At 39.8% G+C, this 23,509-nt stretch overlaps 2 protein-coding genes across 2 annotated transcripts; one reads left to right on the plus strand and one right to left on the minus strand.

Annotated features, from left to right (window-relative positions):
• Positions 1 to 223: 223 nt before the first annotated feature.
• CEP97 (centrosomal protein 97) lies at positions 224 to 18,107 on the minus strand. The gene is made up of 11 exons (XM_030945923.1): positions 17,825 to 18,107; positions 15,492 to 15,634; positions 14,410 to 14,568; positions 13,911 to 14,012; positions 13,310 to 13,423; positions 12,266 to 12,432; positions 10,685 to 10,849; positions 8,772 to 8,905; positions 7,503 to 8,268; positions 6,403 to 6,478; positions 224 to 5,669 (listed from the first exon to the last, which is right to left on the minus strand). The coding sequence occupies exons 1-11, from the start codon at positions 17,874 to 17,876 to the stop codon at positions 4,971 to 4,973; spliced, it is 2,577 nt and encodes an 858-aa protein (XP_030801783.1). The 5' UTR covers positions 17,877 to 18,107; the 3' UTR covers positions 224 to 4,970.
• RPL24 (ribosomal protein L24) lies at positions 18,090 to 22,006 on the plus strand. Its single transcript, XM_030945935.1, has 6 exons — positions 18,090 to 18,204; positions 18,320 to 18,395; positions 19,465 to 19,575; positions 20,696 to 20,832; positions 21,252 to 21,315; positions 21,876 to 22,006. The coding sequence occupies exons 1-6, from the start codon at positions 18,200 to 18,202 to the stop codon at positions 21,954 to 21,956; spliced, it is 474 nt and encodes a 157-aa protein (XP_030801795.1). The 5' UTR covers positions 18,090 to 18,199; the 3' UTR covers positions 21,957 to 22,006.
• The last annotated feature ends 1,503 nt before the right edge of the window (positions 22,007 to 23,509 follow it).

Here is a 23,509-nt window from a genome sequence, read left to right on the forward strand (position 1 = left end):
AATACTGCCACATCTTTTAATTTAAACACAGCAGGTAATTAAGAACACAAAAGAGGGCTGGAAACAAAGGGCTGCAAATCACAAAGACCAATTTCAGTCGTACCCTATTACACTTACTGTCCTAGGCACTGGAACAGTGGCTATCAGATGTCTTAGCTGTGCCAAGTAAGGAATGCCAATGCTTATCTTGCCATCACTTGCTTTCTATTCCTGAGCTTCCCATGTCCAGAAGAGCTCTCCAATTGTAAGATTATGACTATAGCCATAAAAGTCAATATAAGGTACACCTTAAAATTTTCAATAAATGTACAAATCATTTATTTAAAATTCAAAACTCAGCAATACAAACAAAATACTTAAGAAACAATAAATCCAAAATGTAAACACTTATAGAAAATATATGAACTGTACCAATTTAACCACCCACCATTCTTCACAGAAAACAGCAAGAAATAGAGAGACAAACCAGTACCCAATTGTTCTTTTCTTCTCAAATTCTAGTTTAGAGGTAGAACACCACTGTGAAATCTCAAAAAAATTAATTCAGTAGAATTATGCTACAAATAAATTTGGCCCATATACTTATAAACGTAACAAAGCCAGAAAAAAGATTCTTACTGAGAGCTCTTGCACAATAAAATTTGGCATGGCACTTTCCAAGAGATAAAGCACCTTTCCTGATAAATACTGGTTTATGTTCTTGCAAGAAAGGGATCCTGTGCTTTTTCCATTACTGACAAAGAAAACATTTAAAAATAGACAGACCAACTTTTTGGTAGGCATATAGAAAGCAAGTGTTTCTCAGTAACTTGTCCTAGAAAGCTAATCTGGGAAAAAATAAGTGTAACTATTAAAAGTAGACATTTTGAAAGACTTTATGAATACTTGATGCATACTTATTTGGGTGGCACAGTCCTCAAAGGGGAAGGTGGGGAAGTTACTACAACAGGAGAGGGGAAAAAAAAAGGAAGTGTCTTTTCCACTAGCAGGGAACTGACCGGTTTTTACATTTTATTGTCATTCAGTCAGTTTCCCCTAACTGCTACAATTTTATCCTCTCAGGAAAAAGTGTATCTGTGTGAGACACACTAGAACATCAAGTGCAGCAAAAATTACCCAGGTAATCTCAAAGGAACATATATTCAATTTTTTTTCATCAGATAACCTGCTACAAGTAGAAACAAAAATTGGAATTCTTCAGACAATATATACAAATTCATAAAAAAAACCAGGAACAGTTTGCAAGCTCAAATACAAACATTATTCAGAAAAAACCCCAACTTTTTAATATAGAGACTGGCTGCTAAGTGCATTATTTAAACTGCTGCATGCAAATAGTGGAACCTATGGTTGTTTAAGAAACTTAACTATCAACAACTGTTAGGCTTCTGCAATTTAGTTTAGCAAGGATTTTTTTAAGTATTTGCTGAAGGACATTTGTGGTTTAGAAGCAGCAAAACAAAATTTGCAGTCTTAATGCCTTCTTGCCTTATGGTATATAGAACTACTTGTCCCAGCCTTCAGAAAAAGAGGCCAAAGAGTCATTTTTACCACAGACTAGCTGAAAACAGGCTTTCATGTGCCAACTACCTCATTTGGGGCAAAACTACTTGTGTGGTGCAGTTTAAATAGCCTAAGCTATATTTATCTGATTTTTCTGAAGCAAATTAAAGAAGCATTTCAACTGTACTCACAGCAGAGCTGGCAACATCACCTGGCAAATAACCAAGTGATCTCTCCCAGTAACACTGGAGGTTCAGTCCAGGACAAAACACCAGAGATAAGCTTTTCCTCTACAAAGTACATTCTTCTGCTGATCATGAAGCCTTTCAAAAGGAAAGAATACAATATTAACACAGGGAAGTTTCAGATCTATTTTAGGCCTTCTAATTTCTTTATGAAATTTCCATCACCTCCAAAGGAAAACTGTGCATCCCTATCCAGCTAAAAGAATATTACACACCTAGATTAAGGAAACTTACTTAAACAAAAATGAGTAATGCTAAGCCATATATTAAACTATGATATTTCCACATCATGATTTTTTGAGAGTTCAAACCAGGGCTGAAAGGAGACAATTTTAAGGATACATTCAGTTTTACTCCTTATTTTTCCACTGTATCCCTCATTATATCTTTGCCGGTATGTATTTTAATGGTCAGGATGAAAATATTTTCTGTATATACAAGCTAATTACATTTAACCCTGTAAAAACTAATCCAAAACTTCACCATTCTCTGATTTCTCTATCTTTAGGCAACTCATCTTCTACATATGCAAGATACTTTTCAGAACATTAGAAAAAAAATTTCTAGTATTTCACCGTTTCCCAAGGAGTAAGATAAAGCTGAGTATTTGTCGGTACATGCTTCGCTGTACCGGCATAAAACCATTTTTGTATATACAGGTTACACATTAATAATGACAACAGCTGACCTCGGCATTAGTTAAAGCAGGTTGTCTTGTCTTTGTGCTTGCAAGTTCTAATAACAAAAGGAAATATCAAGAAACATCTAGGGCTTCCATAAAAAATTTACTTGCACCAAGTTTTCCCCCTCTGACAACTCCAAAATTAAAGTTCTTTCACCTCTAACTGCGCAGCAGAAGTGACAATCCACAACAGCAAAATACATATGCTCCCTCAGTGTCTCCACTAAGAGAAACATTGTTATCGAGGCAGTGGTCTAGTTTCTTCCAGGTCTGGCAATAAAACACTCTGACATGAAAGAGAACTTACACCTGACCACTGCCTCCAGAGTGCAAGATCCAGAACTGTTTCAAACACTGAAAGAATTCCTCTCTCAATATGCAATTTGACGTTTGGGTGTTTTATATAACATACTGACATTCAAAGAGCTAAGTCCTATGAGCTGCAGATCCCCAGGCATGGCAGATTTAAAGCCAAGTTCAGCACCTTCAGAGGACAAGGGTATGATCCTGTGGACTCCACACTGCTTTGCCCAAGTAATCAGGCACTGTGATACATTAATGCACCTGTACCATTTTCAAAACCCAAGCACAACTGTGCTCCAAGATCTAATTATTAATATGGTCATGCTATAAATGTGCTGTGACTACATTCAGCTAGAAAGACAGCACATTAAGGACCTACCACCTCTGCTGTTCTGGGTTTTCCTTAATGCTCCCACATATGCAAGGCACAGTCAAAGGTCAGCCTGACTGCAGAGACTGCTCTCTGGAGAAGTTGGTGCCCTAGAACTTTTGTTGGGTGGGAGAAAAAGAGATGATGGCTACTCTATACAAGAGTATAGAGGCAAGCTTTATTCTTCCAAGGTGAACTTCACCACTGGGAAGATGGCTGGTACAAGTTCAATACACCATTTATGTTCTAAATAAAGGATATTTTGAGGCCTCAAGCAGATACTGGCCTCATACCAAACTCCTGAGTAGTGGCAAATTTCAGCTTGGAACCAAAAGCAGACATGAAACCAAAGCTTTCACAAAAACTAAATTATTTTACACGGTAACATGGCCATAAGAGTCCTTTTAAAGAGTGCTAGTTAATTTTAGTGACACCATAGCATCAGAAGTTAACCTGTGGATCCAGAGAATTACAATAAGCATGTGTCTTTGTAACTGGGAAGTAAACATTAGCAAACTACTGCAACACTGCGCTTCCAGTACATGTTGCAAAATGCAACTGACCCCTGTAAATCACAACATCAACTTTTATTTCACTATTGTCCATCACAAATCACATGGCAAAACAGATTTCCCTTGTCACTGTTGACATATACTAAGATACCTGATCGTTTTCCATTAAAAAACCCAACATAGCAATGGCTGGATAAGATACAAAGCCTGCTGCTTTCCCAGTGTTTAAGTGGAAAGCATAGCCTAGGTATCTCAGCATATTTGCTAACAGGGAAGAAACACAACTTTTTATCCACATTTAATTAAAATGTCAACTAGTGGACATACAGGGGAAAAAGACCAACCAAAAAACCCAACAGAGATATCAGGAAATAGTTAAGTCATGGCATTTGCTTTTAGTATTTATACCTGTAAATAGAAGTAGTTGTGATGCAGCAAACTCACTGATGTCCTGAAAGTCACGCAAATCCAAATCCCACATGGACATTAGCAGCCTAGTGCAGCAAAAGATACACCACCAAATCTGCTGCTATAACCCAGCAGGGCAGCCCTGGAAATAATGTTCCCAAATCACATGCCCTTCTGAAATTCTTCCTTAGTCCTGGCTGCTACTGGTTCCATTTTGAATCTTACCTGAGAAGGCAGGGAAATTCAACCCCAGGGCAAACAAAGGTCAAAGCTTGTTTGAAGCTCCCTGAGGTCTCTCTCCTGTAATTCCTTGTTTCTGTGTGTATGTAAATGATCTAATTCCTCACCAGCAGCTTCAAGTTATTTACAAAAAAGTCACTGACTTGGACACTGGTTTTCTGGAATGCACCTTTGATACACTGACCAAGTTACTCTTGTTTAAGTCAAATGAAGTCTGAAAAGCAACTTTTCATCTTTCTCAGGAAGCTGTATCCTGCCTATGACAGGATATACTACCTGTATTGACTCCATTTCTTCCCATATTGTTTTCTTCTCTTTGCAAAATAAGAATTTAATTTTTCTTTGCAAGTAAAAACCAAACAAATACTTACTAACACATTCACCAAAGTGAATTTACAGCAAACACTACCACCACCACCATCCACCCCCCAATCTTCAGAATTAATTTAATGGAGGCCAGTTATTAGGATACCAGTTTTATGTTTGAAAATAAAGTGCATTATGATTGTTACTGAGAACTTTGCTGATTTCAGGTTAGCATAGTTAGTATCAATCCTCAGCAACATCAATAAAATAGTAATTACAAAATAAATTCATAACATGAGTCAGAATCTGAAACAGCACACACGAAAAGTAAGTTTTGTATAAACAGGAAGAAGAAAGAGAAAGTGAAATGGAATCCCTAGTCCTTTGTGGAAACGATCCTATTATACAGCTATCCCAACATGCAGCATCTGAAACGAAGAATCACAGTCTGTTTGCTTCCCTTCTACTATTCCTGAATTCAGTTTGTAGCTTTCTGGTGGTGTCTGACAGATTTCACCTCGGACAGGGGAAGATGTGTCTTGAGGGAGCTCTACAGAGACAGTGTCAGAGGAAGAATCTTGGCTTTCTGCTGACACAGACACTTGTAGACAGCTGCCCTCCATTTCCTCATTGCAATCTGTGTCTTCATCAGCCTCTTCCAGCTGCTGAACAGATTTTAAATACTGTTCTATCAGTGCGTTGTCCTGCACATTACTAGAGCTCTCTTTACTTTGCCCACCCTCCCCATCTGAACAACATGCTGAAACACAATTGCCATATTGTTTGATGGTTTCCATTGAAAGGGAGCTCTCACTTCCTTCAGCTAAGCTCTTTGCAGAGCTACACAGTTCACTGGCATGAGTCTGATCAGCTGCAGAAGAATGAAACCCAGAATCTGGGAAGTGCAACGAAGACTTTTCCTGAAGATCATCCTCACTAGGTGGAGCTAACAAAGCAGAACTAACAGCTGGTGGGGTTTCTTGCTCCACTGTGGATGACTGAAGAGGTGGTTTGGATAAATATAAAGTATTGGATGAAGGGATCCCAGCACCACCTAAATTCTGCATCACTGAAAGCTGCCATTGTTGAAGAGATTTAACCTGTATAGAAAAAAAATTATTATGAAATGCAGATAAATGTATTTTGATTTCTAGAGGATTGCTTGCATTTAGCAACCAAGCCCTAGTATAAAATCCACGACCAAGTGCCAAACAGAAGATTTTCTATATCATTAGGGAAACTTTGTTCTTCTTACTGTGAAATCATGGCTTTTAAACCTACATGCCAAACACTAACAGAGCACAAAAGCTCCCAAATCAAGTACCTGAAGAAAAAGCAATCTATTATTAAAACCAGAAAGGATTTATCCATTTTTAAGAAAACAACCTTATTGTTGTAAGAAAAGCTTATTAAAAGGTGTATTAACAACTTTCCTGCCTCAAAAATGAATTGCTCACAAGAAACACAGCTTGATATAATTTCATTTGGCATGGGCATTTACCAGTCACATAATTCTTCAGTTCTGCTTAAGTTTATTTAGCTTGTCTTGCATTTTATTTTCCTTCTCACACCACACCACTATTTAGTCTTTAGTAGTAAAACCTGTGTTCTTGCACTAATGTTCTGAAGGTTATTTTCACCCACAATACCAGTACAGCAGACAATATAGTAAGAGTCTATTAAACCACTCAAATAATTGGAAAAACTGAACTATATTGACTGTCTCTACAGGATCGACAGTAAGAAATAATGTGAATTCACATATAGGCAGATTCAAATTCGAATTCCAAATTCACATTTAAGCAGAAAAACAAGAGGACTAAAATTACTTACCTGGTTCCAAAGAAATTTGATAGCTTCCTCCTGTACGAGCCTTTGCATTTTATCTTCCTCTCTTTCTGTTCTCAGTCTGCAAGAACACACATCCAAAATTTATGCAGCTTAAATAAGCAACATTTGGGTAACAAGAGCAACAAGAACACATAAAAATGCCTACTTATATAACAGCACTTTTGAAAGATACAACAGAGCCTAACATTAAGAAATTACTGCAGTCTGGCTTGCCATAAATACCCAGCTGCTGACTTCAAGTTTCTTTTTCAGTTACATTTAAATTCTGCTTCCTTTTACTGCAGCACATTTGCTGACTTGGCAATAATGTGTCTTTTTGTAAACTGAATCCGAGCTCTTATTTTTTCCTGCATAACTATCAGCCCCCCGCCACCAAATAGTACTTCATTTCAAATTATGCTGTCCCACTGATATATGGATGGGGTATGATGTATAAGCATTGGGAGTTTCTAGAGATTCACTGAGCACTCTACTTGATTTACAGAGCTTTTGTCACTTGTGAGAGTGAAGAAAAAGAGCCTGTCAGACTGACTGATCCAGGCTGATCCAGAAAGATATAAAGTAAATCCAGAATTTTTGGCTTACAAATTGAGGAACTTCGACTATGATCTTCTCCAAACATGAATTCACAGGATCAAAAATTAAAACAGAACCAAACACAGAGTCACATTTTAAAATTGTATCATACAAGGTAGAGGAAATTATTCTTTTTACCAGCAACAGAATAATGACTCCCAATATGGACACTTGATTTATACACTCTAATTGTGAGGAGACAAATTAAAAAAAAAAAAAAACCACTCAGCAATTTCTATTTTGAAATATGCAAGTCCTGCCAAAATAGGAATAGAAAAATGTGTTCTAACCCAATCCACTTATAGAAGGCACTTTGAGAGTATGAATAGCTATGTGCAAAACTGTGCTTACCTTACAGGAAGTAATCCTGTAATGTAATCAGTTTTGTGTTTCTGATGTTAGGTTCTACTGTGAGTAGTTAGATCATCTATATCTGTTCTGAAATACTCTGGAATGATGGTTCTATTCAGACAGACTTGCAAATACACAGCATGACCTCAACTTACTTTTCTATTTCAGCTGTTAAATAAATGATGTGCTGCTGCATTCTGTGTAGGCGAATTTCACTCCGCACTTCCTTGGCTTGAGGATGGTGGTTCCTGGTGTAAAATCCTCTCCAGGATGCTTGAAGCTTGGTAGCTGCTTCAGCCATCCTTTGCAGTTCAGCTGCACCTCGATCAGCTGGTGCTGCACCTTGCCCAGCCAGTGAACCAGACCTTTCTTCTGTCATCTGCTCAGGACAAAGAGTTTTCACTCCTGATTCGGCACCTAGCAAGGTGCTGGGGTGACTGTGCCGAACTTGGCCTTCAGAGGCCCCTAAATAGTGGCCAGTCCTTGCAGCCAGGCCAGCTGTTACCAGCTCAGGAGCAGGTACCTGTAGGATTTCTTTGATATTCACTTGTGTTTCCACACTTCCTGCTGCTCTATTAGGGTGCTCTCCTGACAAAGCTTCTTGCTTTTTAGTTGTTTCCCTATTATTAATATCTCTCACACCTTCAATCACTGTATCGTCATCATCTTCTAGGCCCAAATTGATTGCACGTAGCTTCAGGTCTGAGGCAGGAGACACTGGAGACAATCCTGAAGCAACTGGCATGAAAGTAGACTCTGAGGATAAAAGGCTGCTGTTTAGTTTGTCTTCATCTGTCTGTACATCTTCCAGGTGTAGCTCCTTGGGAAAGCTTCTTTCATGAAGAAAAATGTTCTTTACTGCATAGGAATGATCACTGTTTGCACTTGGTCCAACCCAAGAATTCCTCTGGATGACAGGTTCTAGATAGGCAGAAAGGCACATTATAGTGTTAGAGTATTTCAATAATATTAATAGTTTGTTTAATTCATAGGGATTCCCATTTTGTTTTGACAGTTAGCACCTGGGTGGGTAAGATGATCTAACACGTTAGTAACGATGAGCATTATTTCTGTATCAGGACAATATTTACCACCGTACCATCCAAACTTGGCAAACACTGGGTACAAGAAAAGGCACAAACTGCACTTCCTTGGAGAATAAACTTGTATAAAATGCAAAAGTCAAAGTAGTAACTCTTATTTTGTTGGATTGGGTTTTTTGCCTAACCAGCCTACTAGCATTTCAAGACACAAATCAGCATGGACTGGATTTTTTTTTAGAAACAATGTACAACTTCAGTTGAGAAAATAGAAGATCAATAAAATAAAACAATAACAGTGCCTTGTTCTGAAATTCCTTCCATAAAGTTACCTACACTCAAAAGAAAAATATTTATTTCCACAGAAGTAGATAAGCTACTTACCCTTTTCAAGAACCATCTGTGATGGTTGGGCCAGCCCACTGTGTTCATGAGCAACTGGCACTGCTCTGCTGGGAGCAGAAAATGTACGTGGTTCCTCATTTTGGTTTTCATGCATCAACTGCCTCTGGTGGAATCTAAGCACAGAGTGCCAACAAGAGATTTTACGTTTCATTTAAAACTTCTTTTGTACAGAAAACATCTAAAAGAAACTATGAACTACTTCAAAAGAAACAAGTGATCAAAACATTCTAAAGGAGAGGCTTGTTATGCAGACTCCTATACACACAAGACACTAACAGGACTACTCACAAAATAGGAAACTGCAGTCTTCTCCTGCTCCCCTTCCTCCAGCCCCTCTTTCTTCATTACATGTTAAAAAAAAAAACAAAACCAAAAACAAAACACCAAACAAAAAAAACCCAAAAAAACCCACAAAAACCAACCAAATAAAAATGAGAAAAAGCCCAACATGCAGTTCTGACTATAAACTGAAAACCATGAGGTATTTCTAAACACAAAGAAGTCATGCAAATATTTTAAATTTCTAAAGTGGAATACATTATGTGTGTAGGTATAGAGGAGTTTGAGGAATGGTGGAGTATCTTTTACATTTCAAAGTGAGTGAATCAAGGAATAGGTGCTCCTGTTACTAACAGCCTGAAATCCTAGTGCAAATCAACAAATATTGCCACAAAAAAGATCATCTTTTACAAACTCAGAGAACACACAGGTTGTTTCAGCCCAGCTAAATTAGAAGCTCAGGAGACAGAGGACAAAGTCAAACTGTTGTGTAAATCATATATGCATGTGCATATATACAGGTGAGGATTTGGTGGGATTGCTTTTTCTACTAGGGCTTTTGTGGCTTGGTTGTTGAGGGGTTTTTTAATTTTTGAAGAGTTATATTTAGCAGAACAACTCCCTGGATTTTCCCCAGAAACATGTGAATGCTAGAGCACTTAGCTAGAGATTCCAAGGTCAAGATGCATGACTGCACCTTCTCCTCAGAAACAGCTAAAACATTTCTATAATTTCCTCCTGGAGACCAATCTACACTTGCAAAGTGGGCAGTAACTCCTTCCAGATGCTCCCAAGTTTCTGGCCCTTTTTATGAGATATCCTTCTGCTAACTACAACACTTTTGTTGCTCAGCTTTTAACCACACTATGCCACTTAGGTAGCCTGCTCCTGGGAGCTGAATTTTCTGCTCTTTCTGCAAGAAAAAGTTTGTCAATAGAATAGAACAACCTGTATTGCTTTGCTTTCTGGCTTCTAACCAAAATTAGCTCACCTTCACATGGACAAGAAACACACCATGATAACTCCACTCATATATTTCCACAGGCCTTAGCAACACAGCTACTGCTGGCAGAACCAGCAGGCTCTCCAGAGGCCTCTGCTGACAGACCTCAGATGACAGATTACAGATGGACAAATGCATCAATGGGAACAGTGCCCCCCAAAGGACAACTTTAAAACCAAGCAAGAATATCCCAACAATAAAAAAGTGGCTAATACATCAGTGTACCACAGTAGTCCTCATTTACAATTAGAGCAAAAGCTAAGCTCCTTTTTGTAGTTTTCATAATTTTTTTGTGTGGCAATAAAAAAAAAATCCCAGTGCATAGTTTGGTTATTTTAATCACAGTTCTAACACGAATTACTTTCAGTGTCCTACAAACCACAGGCTGAAAAATACAAAGGAATTTTCCCCTAGATGGCCCAGAAAGCACAAAAACACTCCTGCTGCTGCTGCCTTGCCTCTCAATCCCATCTAGGACACATCCTGCACTTTGCATCTCCAGCCCTCGTTACTTTGAAATACTTAAAATGAAATCTTACTACATCTAACACATCAGATATAGAATTATGTTCTCAATTACATTCTCTTAAGAAAGAAACTAAATTTTCACCTTTGTTTACTCAGTATTTTTTCCAGTTTGGCATCCTCTTCAGTCTGGAGTCCATATGCAGATGTGAGAGGACAAACAGTAGCCAAGTACTGAACTAGCTGAACATGCTGCCCAGGTCGAAATGACCTTCCTTTCCCTTGACTGTAGAGCCATTCTGCTTTCAAACTGTTAGGAAGGGGGAAAATGGTTTAATAAATGGCACCTTTAATAAACAGCATAGAAACAGCATAGAAATAATAGATATAATATATAATAGCATATATATAGCATTATAATATAATAAATAGCATTATAATATAATAAATAACAGCATAGAAACAGTAACTCTGTTTTCACTACAGTATTTCTAGTGGGTACGAAAGAGCTAATCTACAAGATGTGGAACACATCTTGGCAATGGCCAGGTAACAACCTGCAAGACTGGCTCAGCAATTCTCTTCTTCTATATCAAAACTTGCTTTCATTTCTATTCCTTCTTCAGATTCCACATTCAAAAATCTTTATACCAAGCATACATATCTGTGAGACTTTCCTGTCAAAATTTCATCCTTCCCAACACCCAGGGAAACTGGCAATGTCACTATCAGAACAATGAATAATGTACTAATTCACTTAAGCATAGATGAAACAAACAAAAAAAACCCAAAACAACAAATCCACTTGTCCAAAACTGTGCAGTCTCTGCTTTGTGTGTAGTCTTTGAGCACTGAAAATGCATTTGTCTCAATGAACTTATCAGGAAAGCCTTCACAGAAACAAAAACATGCAAAACAAACACAGAGAGCACATATTGCTAAAAAGTATTCAACAAGTCTGCTTTTCAAATTAATTTCTGCCTGAGATTATTTAATATAATACACCTATGTGTAATAATATAGTTAATACAAATCATCCCATTAGTAATGAAAAAGAAGTCTAGAATTCCAACAGGCAACTTTCCTGGGAAGTCATAGCATGTTATGGTGAAACGGAAATAGAATTGGTTCACATTTGACCAAAAGAAGGGCACATTTTTATTTTAGTAACAGGGGGAAAAAGGACGTTAATGTCCTGGAATATGTTAGTGTCCTGGACTGGAATGTCCTTATACTGGATAATATTTATGCTTGGACTGTTCTGATGTCAAGAACTTTGTCATACAGATATCATAGGGATATAATGAGCACAGTGATACAGTAACAAGTGATTTGAGCAAAATAATATTCAACTAACTGATAACAAAAAAAAGCCAAACGTAGAAATGCACAGGCAAATCATGCTTATATAAAGGCAAGTTTAAGCTTCCCTCAAGACAACAGCTTTAACTCCTGCTGATTGTCACATCCTGCAAAGTCAAAGAGGCTGCAAAGTCAAAGAGGCTGTAAAGAAAGGGTACCAGACACTGATGAGCTGCTACCAGTTTTGCTTTGTAGAAGTGCTTCTGTGATTTGAGTAATAAAACAAAAGCTTAACTTCATACTTCTATCTAAGCTAACTAAATAATAATTCCAATGTAACAGATAAAAAATTTAGCTAAAGCAATTTTAGCTTAGCCAAACTTCATGTAATAATTTTAGAGATTTAATAATATTATTATGTCACCTTTCCTTCTGAGAAATCACATATCCATCAAGAACTTTAAGGTTCAGACACCAGCTGACAATATAAGGCCTGTAGTCAAAGCCAGGGACAGAAGGTGTGGCCATCACACAAGGATTGTTCATAATTGACAGCTGCTCCAAGTGGTGAAGAGAGGCCAGGAAAGAAACCTTGAGAAAACAAAATACATTTGTTAACTGAGCAAAACATTCCACATTTCTCCTAACTACAGCTGGACAGCTTGTGTAAAACAACAGAATGATAAATAAATCAAAAATCACATTTGATTTTTGAACACGAAGGACTACAAAGGACTACAAAGGACCTTCTATCAGTTACTGCCATTTCCCAATGATTCTTCTGTAAATGCTATTAGTCCTTGGAAAGTATTACCTTCTCTTAAAATTTGGGAATGAGGCTTTATGTATAGAAAGGTGTAGTATGAGTGCAGTTTACTGCAACAGCTGTTGATTTTGAAAACAAACAAAGGGGAAAAAAAAAAGGCAAGCCAAAAAGCTGGAGAAACCCTGCCCTGTTTTGAAGAGAAATTATTACCAAAAAATTTTCTTCCAACATGAAATCCTAACTAAGAGTTTTGGCTGCTACTAATAATAAATCAAACAAACAAAACAATAAAGACAAAAGTCACAGGCAGATTATTTGTTTCTCTTACACAGTTTGAAAAATAGGTCAGTGGCAACAAGTGCAATTCAAACCTCTGTTCTAATCCCAGCAGCTGCAGAGGCTCTCTGCAGCACTTAATCAGCTCAGCTTTCAACTTTCAGACAACTAGAAAAGGTTATGCCTAAAAGTAATATCCTTGAATAACAAAAACGTAACAAAAAAGGCAAATTTCTTTCCAGACTAAGATACCACTAGCTTGTGCAGCTAATGCAAATATGGTTATTACGTATAAACAATTAAACTATTGTAAGTTGGGTTGTTTCAGAAAAGAGAGCCCATTTTCAGTTACAATCTCAAAAAAATTGTTCAACTTCATTCTTTCAGTCTACCTAAAGATAAGGTGATCTACCTTCTACATCTTACCTCATTCAAGTCTCTGATTTCATTTTCTGCCAAAGAAAAAATAGTCAAACTCTGAGGTAGGCAAGCAGGGGCAGTGCGAAGTGAAGTTATAATATTTCCATGTAGCAACAGAGTCTATAAAATAAAAACACATGTGATGAAATGAATGCTTGATCAAAACCCACAGATTTCTTTTTCAGGCATCACCTGACAAAAATACATTGTAAAAGAAGGATAAGTAAGACTTTCTGGTCACAGTCACCAAAAAAACGTTTTTGGAAACGTTTGGAAACGTTTTCCTCTACAGCGTGCATGTTGGAAGAGTTAGAAGTATGTTTTGTTTTGATTCATGATAGGAGATAAGAGAACAAAGAATTATGAAGATGATATCACCATCATATCTTTATCAAATTCATTAGATGGCTATAGAAAAATCACTGCCTCAGCTCCTGCAACTTCAAAACAAGGAAGAATATTCACAGGCTTCCCTCTAGAAATTACAGTTAATGAATTAAAATGCTCTAAGAGCTAGTGTTCAAAGAGTGAATGTCCAAAAGCAGCAATTTTCAAAGCAAATTTCTTTGTGTATAAAATGCATTAAAAACAGAGATAGAACATCTACCTTCAGTGAGGTAAGCTTGGAGAGATCACCTAATTGAGCTATGTTATTGTCTGACAGATCAAGATGCTGAAGAGACAGACAGGAATTGATTTGTTCGATGGCCTACAAAAATAAAGAAATCAGTTACTCACAGTAATCCTTTTTCAGCTACTAAATAAAACCAGGTATCAATAATTATAAATTATTTTGAAAGATAAAAAAACCCCACTAGCTAAGTAACACAAAATAAAAACCATGTTTTAATACAGTTGTATTTTAAAGATCATAATTCTTTTTCCTATTTTGGAGGCTACTTCCATACTTTCATTTCTTTTTGATATCAAACCTTTAATTTTTTCCTAGACAACTCTACTCCAAAGCTGCCATCTTCTATTTCATAAGCCAGTAGACATAAAACATTAACGTTTTTCCCATCAAAACATATTCAGATTTCTTTGCAGCATTTTCCAAATTTCTATAACAGAAGATTCTGGTAAATGCAACAGACTAAATACTTTACCTTAATGTTATTTCCTGCCAAATTCAGCCATTCCAGGTGCACCAAATCCTTCAGCCCTTCCACGTACCCAATACTATTATGAGGCAAGTTGAGCACTCGGAGCTTGGTCAGTTTTGCCACACCCATCATTCGCACCAGACGGTTGTTGGCTACAGAGAGCTGCACATGGACACACAAAATAAACAATTTTAACTATGTAGACAGACTAAGATCTTACTTCTAGTAGTTAAAAATCTACTCCAACAGATACTTGTTCAATCTACGTGTTTCATTTTCAAGTAAATGACATAGACAAAAAACCTGCAAGAGCCAGGAAATAAATTACTGATCAAAGAACATGAGTCCTCACAGCTCACGCCACAAACTTAAGAGCAAATTCTCCTAGCAACTGCTAAATAAAGGAAAAAGAATGAGGAATTGTGTCATATGAAAATAAGGTTGTAATATCAGAATTGCCAATTCATTGTGCAAATTGTTGCCCGATTCCTGGTGTAAAATTGCATTTACTGTCAATATGGCAGAGGACAAAATGTACTTCACACAATTCTCAAGCAGATCCTGTGCTAATAGGACTGTAAATCACAAACTTTTTAAAGGGTAAATCCTGACTAGACACACACTTCAGTAACATGGTCACCAAGCTGGCAGGGCAGTGAAGGTTTGTTGTAGCAACAAACCCCACCTCTGCCAACTCAGTGTAGCTTGTCTGTAGATGTAATCAGGCAGCTTCCAGTCTATCCAGAAGAACTTTCAGTGATAATAGAAAATTATTTTTAAGGTTACAAAGCCCAAGTACTCAAAAGCTAAGAAGTATCAAAATTTGAGTTATCAGTGACTTCTCTAAGTGTTCTTATCATGTCCCTCCCCCATTAGGATTTATTTAGCTCATTTTTAGTTACAATCCCCTCCACTATCAACTGCAGACCTCCACTGAAAGCAAAGCTTTCTACTTTAGTCATCATTTATTTTCCTGTGAAGCTTACTGCTAGCTTACTTCAATTACATAATAGTGCCTGAAGGCAGAAGATGCTAACATCATAGCACCATTATTTGATAACAATTTCAAATCAAGCAACACTGACCTGCATCAGATTCCTGCATTTCTCCAAGTGTTCCAATTTAATTATCTGATTTTTGTCCAGAATCAGAGTCTGAGTATCAGCATCACAGGGCAAGGTTGGACCCAGCTTTTGCAATCCTTGACCTGAGCAGTTGACTATCAAGCCTTAGAATAAAAAGGAGAAAAAAAACCAACAAAAAAAGCACCACAAAGTTTATATTTGAGAACATGTACTGGAAAAGCAATGCAAAATAAAAAGATTTGTTTTATAATAGATGCAGATAATTTGGAAAAACGGATTAACTTTCTTTTCCATGTAAAACTGAAGCAAATTACTTCAGCTTGAACACTTGAAGAGTAACTGATCCAATTACTGGAAGACATACATACGAGATACTGTCCCAGTTAGGAACTCTGGCAGAATTCTGGAAAAGTCACAAAAATCCTTTGAAGTGAGATGCAGCAAAATTCTGGTAGCTAAATTTAAAGGTGTGATCCTCAAAACCCCAAATTTCAAAAGAACCTAAATTTAAAAATTCTTCAGAGAATTTAAGTTTTGAGCAACTTGACAACTAACTATGTGTAAGCATTCTATCTAAACTAGAAAGGCATTTATGCAGCCATACTACAGCACTGGGGGCATTGGGAAGAACAAACTGTAAATGGCCATTTACTTAATGCAACACACAATTCAAATGTTCCATGCAAAAAGGGTCACTACATAAAGTTAAAAAGCAAACATTTGCCATGTACAGGGAGCTTGAATCACTGGGTACCCAAAGTGACACCTGATAATTGTATTAATTTTCATACATTGAGCCTCTGCTGTGTATTTGATGTACAAACATCACTGTAGTGCTTCTTGTTCTCTTAGCATCTGTTCAGTAAATAATATTTCCTTTTTCAGCAACATATCCCAAATACTGTTCTCACCCTAATATGATGCACATATTAATAGAACAGTTTATAGGTTTTTAGGGTTTACCTACACTATGGATGAAGACAAACATTTTTTGTGTACCGTTTTGTCAGCTAGAGTACATGCATTTCTAAAAAAGATGTCTGATGACATTTATTCTATTTTCATTACTTTTTTTCAAATCCACAGTTGCCCCAAGAGCTTTGGAGAGGAGCAACGCAGAGCCAGCAACCATCACACTCCCGTCTTTGCACATTCAGGGAGACAGTACCACTTGTTTCTCACTCAAGCAGTCACCTCTGCAACTACTTGATCACTTTAATTGACCAGACAAACTTTGCATCTGCCCATTCATCCAAGGGTTTGTTACAAAAATTCACAACTGGCCCCTCCAACCTAGGAGATAGGCAAGGACCCACAGTACTGAATTGCAAGAGTCATCCTTTCATTCATGCACATGAGGTGTCCCATTCAAACTGGGGCACTTGGAATGTGGCTTTACACACAGTTCTCATAGATTTCCAGCATTCAAGTATAAAATGATCCAACTGCTACTTAACACACACAACTATTTGCAAAGAACCTGTATTTCTATGGCAACATCATCCGCCTGCTTTGCTATTGAACTAGACACCCCTGCAGTCAGACTTGCTGTAATCACTTCTCCATGATGCTGACAAAGGAAGGTTTTCACAGAGATGTTAAACGACCTGGGGTGCTGGTGTTATCTCCCTGTCTGAGGGTATCCTTTATGAGCACCTTCAAGATTCAGAGAAGCATAGGTCCCTCTTTCAACATCACTTGTATTTCTCCTTGCATCAAGCTTTAGTTTGCTTGCTCTTAAGCAATTCAGTATATAGCATGAATTATATACACACGCGTAACTCTACAAAATTAATTATTCCATTCCATGAAGACTTATTGATATAATACCTGGGGAACGAGATTTTCCTAATAGGCTTTCAGGACCCAGGAAAACATTCAAAATTGCTTATTTCTCGCTTGGCAGGAACCAAGGAACTATACCCTCAGAAGTGGCGCTGTCCCCAAAACCTCTCAGCCCTCCCCTCTAGGTAAAACGGGCCCTATATCATTGAAACCCTGGCCTATAAATGTTCTACAAGGCGGCGGGACCCTCCAGCACGATGGACAGTGCTCCGTCCTGCCTCGAGCCAGAGGCGCTCCTCAGGGCGGGAAGCGGTGCCCGCGGTGCCCCCCTCGCCCCGCGCAGCCCCGGCCGCTTCCAGCGCCGCGGGGCCCTCAGGGGCCGCCCGAGAGCGGGGGCACCGGAGCGGCCGAGCCGGCCCCGAGAGGAGGGGGCGCCGCCGCCTCCATATCGCCGAGCCTCCCGCGCCCCTCCGAGCACCCACAGCGCTATTCGGGACCCGCAGCCCCCAACATCGCGGCCTCCGGCACCTGTCCGGGACTGCCCTTACCCGCTCCGGCCGCCTCATCTCCCGCCCCGGCCGCAGCGCCGGCTGCCGCCATGCCCCGCGCTTGACAACACCGCCAGGCAACCGAGCGCCGATGGGCCGGGCCGGGCCGCGCTGTTCCGCTGCGGGAGCACCGCGCCCTTTATGCTGGCTAGAGCGGCGGGTCCCGCGTCCGGGGCTGCGCCGGGGAAGCCCGGCCGGGTGAGCGCTCCGTGGAGCCGCCGCGGTGCGGGCGGGGCGGGGCGGCGCTGCCGGCCCGGGCCGGCCCTGCCCTGCCCTGCCCTTCCCGCTCCGTTCCCGTCGGGCCCCGCGCGCCGCTGCCGACACCGCCTCCCGGCGTCCCCTCCGTCTCTCCGGCCCCTCGCAGCCGCCGCCATCATGAAGTGAGCGCCCCGTCTGCCGCCATCCGCGCCCATCCGCCGCGGGGAGGCCGCCGCGGGGCCCCGGCCGCCTCCCCCGGCCACCCGCGCCCTCCCCTAACTCTTCTCTCCCGCGCAGGGTCGAGCTGTGCAGCTTCAGCGGGTACAAGATCTACCCGGGCCATGGCCGCCGCTACGCCCGCACGGACGGGAAGGTGAGGCCGGGGCGAGCCCCGCGGGCGGGAGTGGGCCCTGCGGACCGAAGGGCGGCCGGGCGCTGCGCGGGGAGCCGAGGCCTCGCCTTTGGGATTGTCCGGAGACTCCGGTAGTGTTAATGTGGCCCATACCCGAGTCGTTCGTATCGAGCTGTATGAAAACAGCATCGGTGTGCAGTTGCCGTGGCTGATCCGCAGGAGATCCGTGTTGTAGCTTGGGGTTGAGTTTTAGAATGCAGTTTCTAAAGGGAGTCTTAAAGCAGCAGGTATAAAGTACCAAAGTTGTGTAGAAAATGCTGCTTAGACGTCCTGCATCAAATGCTAAGATTCGCTAGAGCAAACAGCTGGTCTCCCAAATTAATTGAGTATAAATCTTTAAAGTAGGGTGGAGAGCCCTTTCAAGCTGTCATGTCATACGCAGACAGGATTGTCCCTACCTGTGAAAGGATGGCTTGGCTGTTGAGCATCCCAGTACAGTCATCTTGCTCTGTGAAATTCCCGGCAAAATGACCAGGAGATAGACTGGCTGAATCCTTGTGAGTGCTCCTGGGAATCAGGTTGTACTTTAAATGGAATTATATAGCTAATAACAAACTGGCTTGCACATTCTGCCTGTTTAGACAAACAGGTTAGTGTCACTAGGCAGGGGGGAATCAGGTGGAGCACTGGTCTCCCTGTGTTTCCTAGGCCAAGTTTTGAGTCACTGCCACGTACAGGAAGTACATTGTTGCTGGAGGACAGACACTTGGGAAGCATGATGCTGGACACAGCTATTCATGCTGTGCCTGAAATACACAGCAGCACTGGATGCAAGTGGTAATTTGAACTTTTTTTCAGAAAAATGAAGATAATTCAGAATGCCTTGCAATATATCGGTTTGACCAATGTAATAAAATACAAAACTTGAGATTTCTTGAATTACCTTCTAACATTTTGAATACTCAGAGCTGTGTTTAAGAACTCCAAAAACATCAATGTCAAAAACGCTAGACTCAAAGGATACTTAATGCAAACTGTGGGAATGTCTTTCATGGAAACAAAGCTTACACAAAACATTTTGCCTTCCCAGGTTTTTCAGTTCTTGAATGCAAAATGTGAGTCTGCGTTCCTTTCCAAGAGAAACCCTCGTCAGATCAACTGGACTGTTCTGTACAGGCGTAAGCACAAGAAGGGACAGTCAGTAAGTACATACCAGCCAATGGCACTGGAAATTGGTGACCAAAGGATGTGGTCAGTGGTCTGTCAGAGGTCACTTAAGTGTGTCAGTGTTCAGCAGAAGCATGACCCAAGTTACCAGGATAAAGACTAGCTAATAATGGTGAAAATGTGACTGCACTTACATGAGTTGATACACCACTTCAGCAAAAGCATTGTATTGTGTTGTAGCACTTCTTTGAGAGACCACTCAGAGCCACAGTATGTTCAGTAGATCTTAATAATTGTAGGAATGGTTTGTTTTTAAAAGTTAGTTTTAGGGAAGGTGGGTAATGCTGTTTAATGTGCAGACTTTGTAAAAGTTTGGTCTTGTAAACTTCCTCAATGGTGACAGCATAAGGAGCTCATTTTGGGGTTAGAGGGGCAGAGATGACTCTCCTTGAAAACTTTGGGCTGTAGTTTAGCATGAGGTGTAGCATAAATTAGGTCTTTCCCTATGTAGCTGTCGTTGCATGAGAAGGATAAATCATGAAGGCATGTAGCATGAGGTATGCTGCAGTGCTCTTGTTTAAACTTGCACAGCAGAAGAGCTTTGAGAAAGGCTTACATCAGTGCAAAAAGTCAGTGTTCTTGTCAGTTTGGTTGAAGAAAGTGGATTCATGATGGCTTACACTATTCTCCAGCACCTGATGCACTTGAATAGGTGTGGAGTGTTTTCCTTTCAGAAGACACCATCAAAGGTTTATCCTTCCCCCTTTTTTTCTTCTGGGAGTTAGAGATGGCTGAACTTCTAACATTCTTTCAAAATATTTTTTTTTTCATACTTTGCTGTAGAAGCAAAAGAGTCTAATATGTGTGTCTCCAACAATTATAGCTGGACAGCTGGGGAGCTAACCAAGGGATTTTTGGTAGTAACACACAATGAAAAGTACAGGATGTGGCTGGAGAAGGGGCCATGTGGAGGTAGGGCAGCACTTCTCTGTACCCAACAGAAGGATTCTCTAAAGTGAGGCGTAAAATTCTACTACAGTGTACAGTTTTAAATAGCTTCCATTTGAGTAGCAGCTTGTTCCCATAATTGTCTTTAGCCATGTATTTGATGTCTTGTGATGCTAATTGTCTGTGTTTGTCTCCTGCCCTCTTAGGAAGAGGTCCAGAAGAAGCGCACACGCCGTGCTGTGAAGTTTCAGAGAGCCATCACTGGTGCCTCTCTAGCCGAGATCATGGCCAAGCGAAACCAGAAGCCTGAAGTACGAAAGGCACAGAGGGAACAAGCTATTAGGTGAGAAGTCAGATCAGTGGAGCTATCCCAGGCTTTTTAAAGATTACAGTACTATCCCAAGCTTTTCAAAGATTACAGTACTTTTCATACAAAAGCCTAAACTCTAGGTGAGCTCTGTGTTTTATTTTTTGTGGGTTTTTTTGTTTGCTTTTAATCTGTATATTTGTATGTAGTACTGAGTAATCTTGGCAAGAGATAGTGGCAGCAGAGAAAGATCTCTCCTTGCCTTTTCCCTTTGTACTTTTGTCACTCACAGTTCTGCTGTCTCTGTAAAAATTCCTTCAGGGGATAGGGAATATAGAGGAGAAATCTGCAGTAATGCATTCCATTCCTGATCTTGGGAAGCTCTTACAGTGCTGAAACAAGGAAACAGTGAATGGCAGCCATGGATAACTTCCACTTTTTCTATGAATTAACAGGGCTGCAAAGGAAGCCAAGAAGGCTAAGCAGGCAACCAAGAAAACAGCTGTTTCTGCTGCAAAGGTGAGATGCAGTAGGCAAATAGAAATTATTGAATGGAATACATGTTGTAACATGACACAGAGCATTCTGCTGTGGCACTTAATTGGAAATTCCTGTTTCTGTTTTGAGGAAGCATTTTTGTAACTTTCTGATTTGAAAACTCCTCAACTGGACTTTTGTACTAAAGTTAAGCATACGCAAACAGCTGCATAGAATTAATCTTTTTTACAAAATAAGGAAGTATTGCAGGAAAATAATAATGAGAAGAAGAAGTAAATATTACAGGAAATCAACTCTCTGACCTAATATCAGAGATAATTAATAAATAAAAACTTGTCTGAATGTGACATCTTCACTATCTAGGAACTTGGTAACAATATATTGATGAGTGCTACCGTGTGTTTCATTATCACTTCTGAATTAATACCATATGTTGGCTTAGTGTTATGTGTGTAAACAAATGCTAACATGATCCCAGTATTCTAGTCTGATCTGATTTCTGTCCAGAGTACATACAGGGACACTTGTAGAAATGCAGATAAATGGCTTCTTTTCACTCATACTTCATTATATCTCTACAGGCCCCTACAAAGGCAGCACCTAAGCAGAAGATTGTGAAACCAGTCAAGGTTTCTGCTCCCCGTGTTGGTGGAAAGCGTTAACTTGCCAAACTGTTGGTCATGCTGAATAAACATCTGATGGAATTCCATTACTTGTGCCATGGTCTGCTCTGCTGTGTGAGATACACTGAAGGGAATGAACCTGTGAAATTACTGTGTCTGGGTATTGCAGACTGAAAAGCATCTTCCTGCCATAAAACATTTTGTTTCTTAGACAGTCTGCTGTATTAGCACACACTTCCCTAGTGTTCACTGAGTGGCTCAGGTAGCAGGGAGGATGGAGCAGGTATTTCATGAGTGTTCTTGCCTGAAGGACAGAACAGCACCTAAGTTTATTCTGCATCTATGACAAATGACATAAAAAGAGGTTTCTAAGATCAGAGGTACATACAAGCTAAAAGGGGGTGTGGAGCAATATAATCTGTAAATTATTTTAAAAGGTCCTGTGTTGTGGAGTGCATTAGCAAGATACAGAGAATCAAATATGGAGAAGGTTAAAAAAAGGGAATGGATGGTTTCACAGACTGCATGGCTCTTACACACAAAGATTCAGATGCAACTTCTGGGTCAGGAAGTTACAAAACTATGAATTGCTGGAAGCTGTCGTCAGGAAAAAGGAGCCTGTGAAGATTGAATGAGTTTCAAATGCAGCTGATGTTACACAGTTAAAGCTAATTTAGGTTCATATTCAACTTGCTGAATGCAGATAGGGGTTCCCTTAATAATTTTCCACCCTCCCACCGCTAGAGGGATTGAAATTTCTCATGGGAGTTCCTGTGTCTGTCTAAGTAACTGCACTGTGCAGACAGCGTGCCCCGACTTTGCCACTTTTGCTGGACAGCAACAGCCTTGGCAAAGCAATGTCCTGATTTACCAAAACCAAAACCAAACCTTCACTATTTTCTGGATCAGTTACTTTTCTGTTGATACTTTGAGGACTTGATTTGTTATCTTAAACCAGTCAAGAAGACAGCTGTGTTTTAACTTCCTGCAGTCCTTCTGGGCTTCAAAAACAATGGCTGTAATGGGCACTGTGGGTTATGGGCTATACTTACACCTTTTTTGAGTTTTAATAAAATAGATATGGGTCTGGATGAAGGCTACAACCCATTTAAAAAAGGTCTAGCTTGATTATATTAATGGAATTTACACCATGATCTTCCAAACAAGGCTGCTTTTTGCTATTAAAAATAAACAAAAAAACCAGAGCTGCTTATGTTTAGAAAGAAATTGAAGGCTTTTAAACTAGTTAACACATTTGAAAGCGAAGGAGCCAGAAACTGGAGGGGAAAAGAGAAGAAGAAAAATTGCCTGTAGTTAGCAAGGAAAGGAATTTTTAATAATTTAAAACTGAAGGCTGAAAACATCTCTAAATATTACACGTGCTAGTGATTATTCAAATGACACCAGTGTCTTGTACAAGGCACCTCGTACTCCAGGTGTGTCCTTGTGAATGTTTTCAGCTAAGAAGCTGAAAATAAAGATGAACTTTTACCATCTGCTTGAAATATCATTAATGATATATATAGAAACTGATTGGCAGATATGACTAATTAATGAGTTATTATTTGTTAATGCTTTGAAGTTTGCAGGCT

This window comes from Camarhynchus parvulus, chromosome 1, assembly GCF_901933205.1.
Source record: "Camarhynchus parvulus chromosome 1, STF_HiC, whole genome shotgun sequence".
Lineage (NCBI taxonomy): Eukaryota > Metazoa > Chordata > Aves > Passeriformes > Thraupidae > Camarhynchus > Camarhynchus parvulus.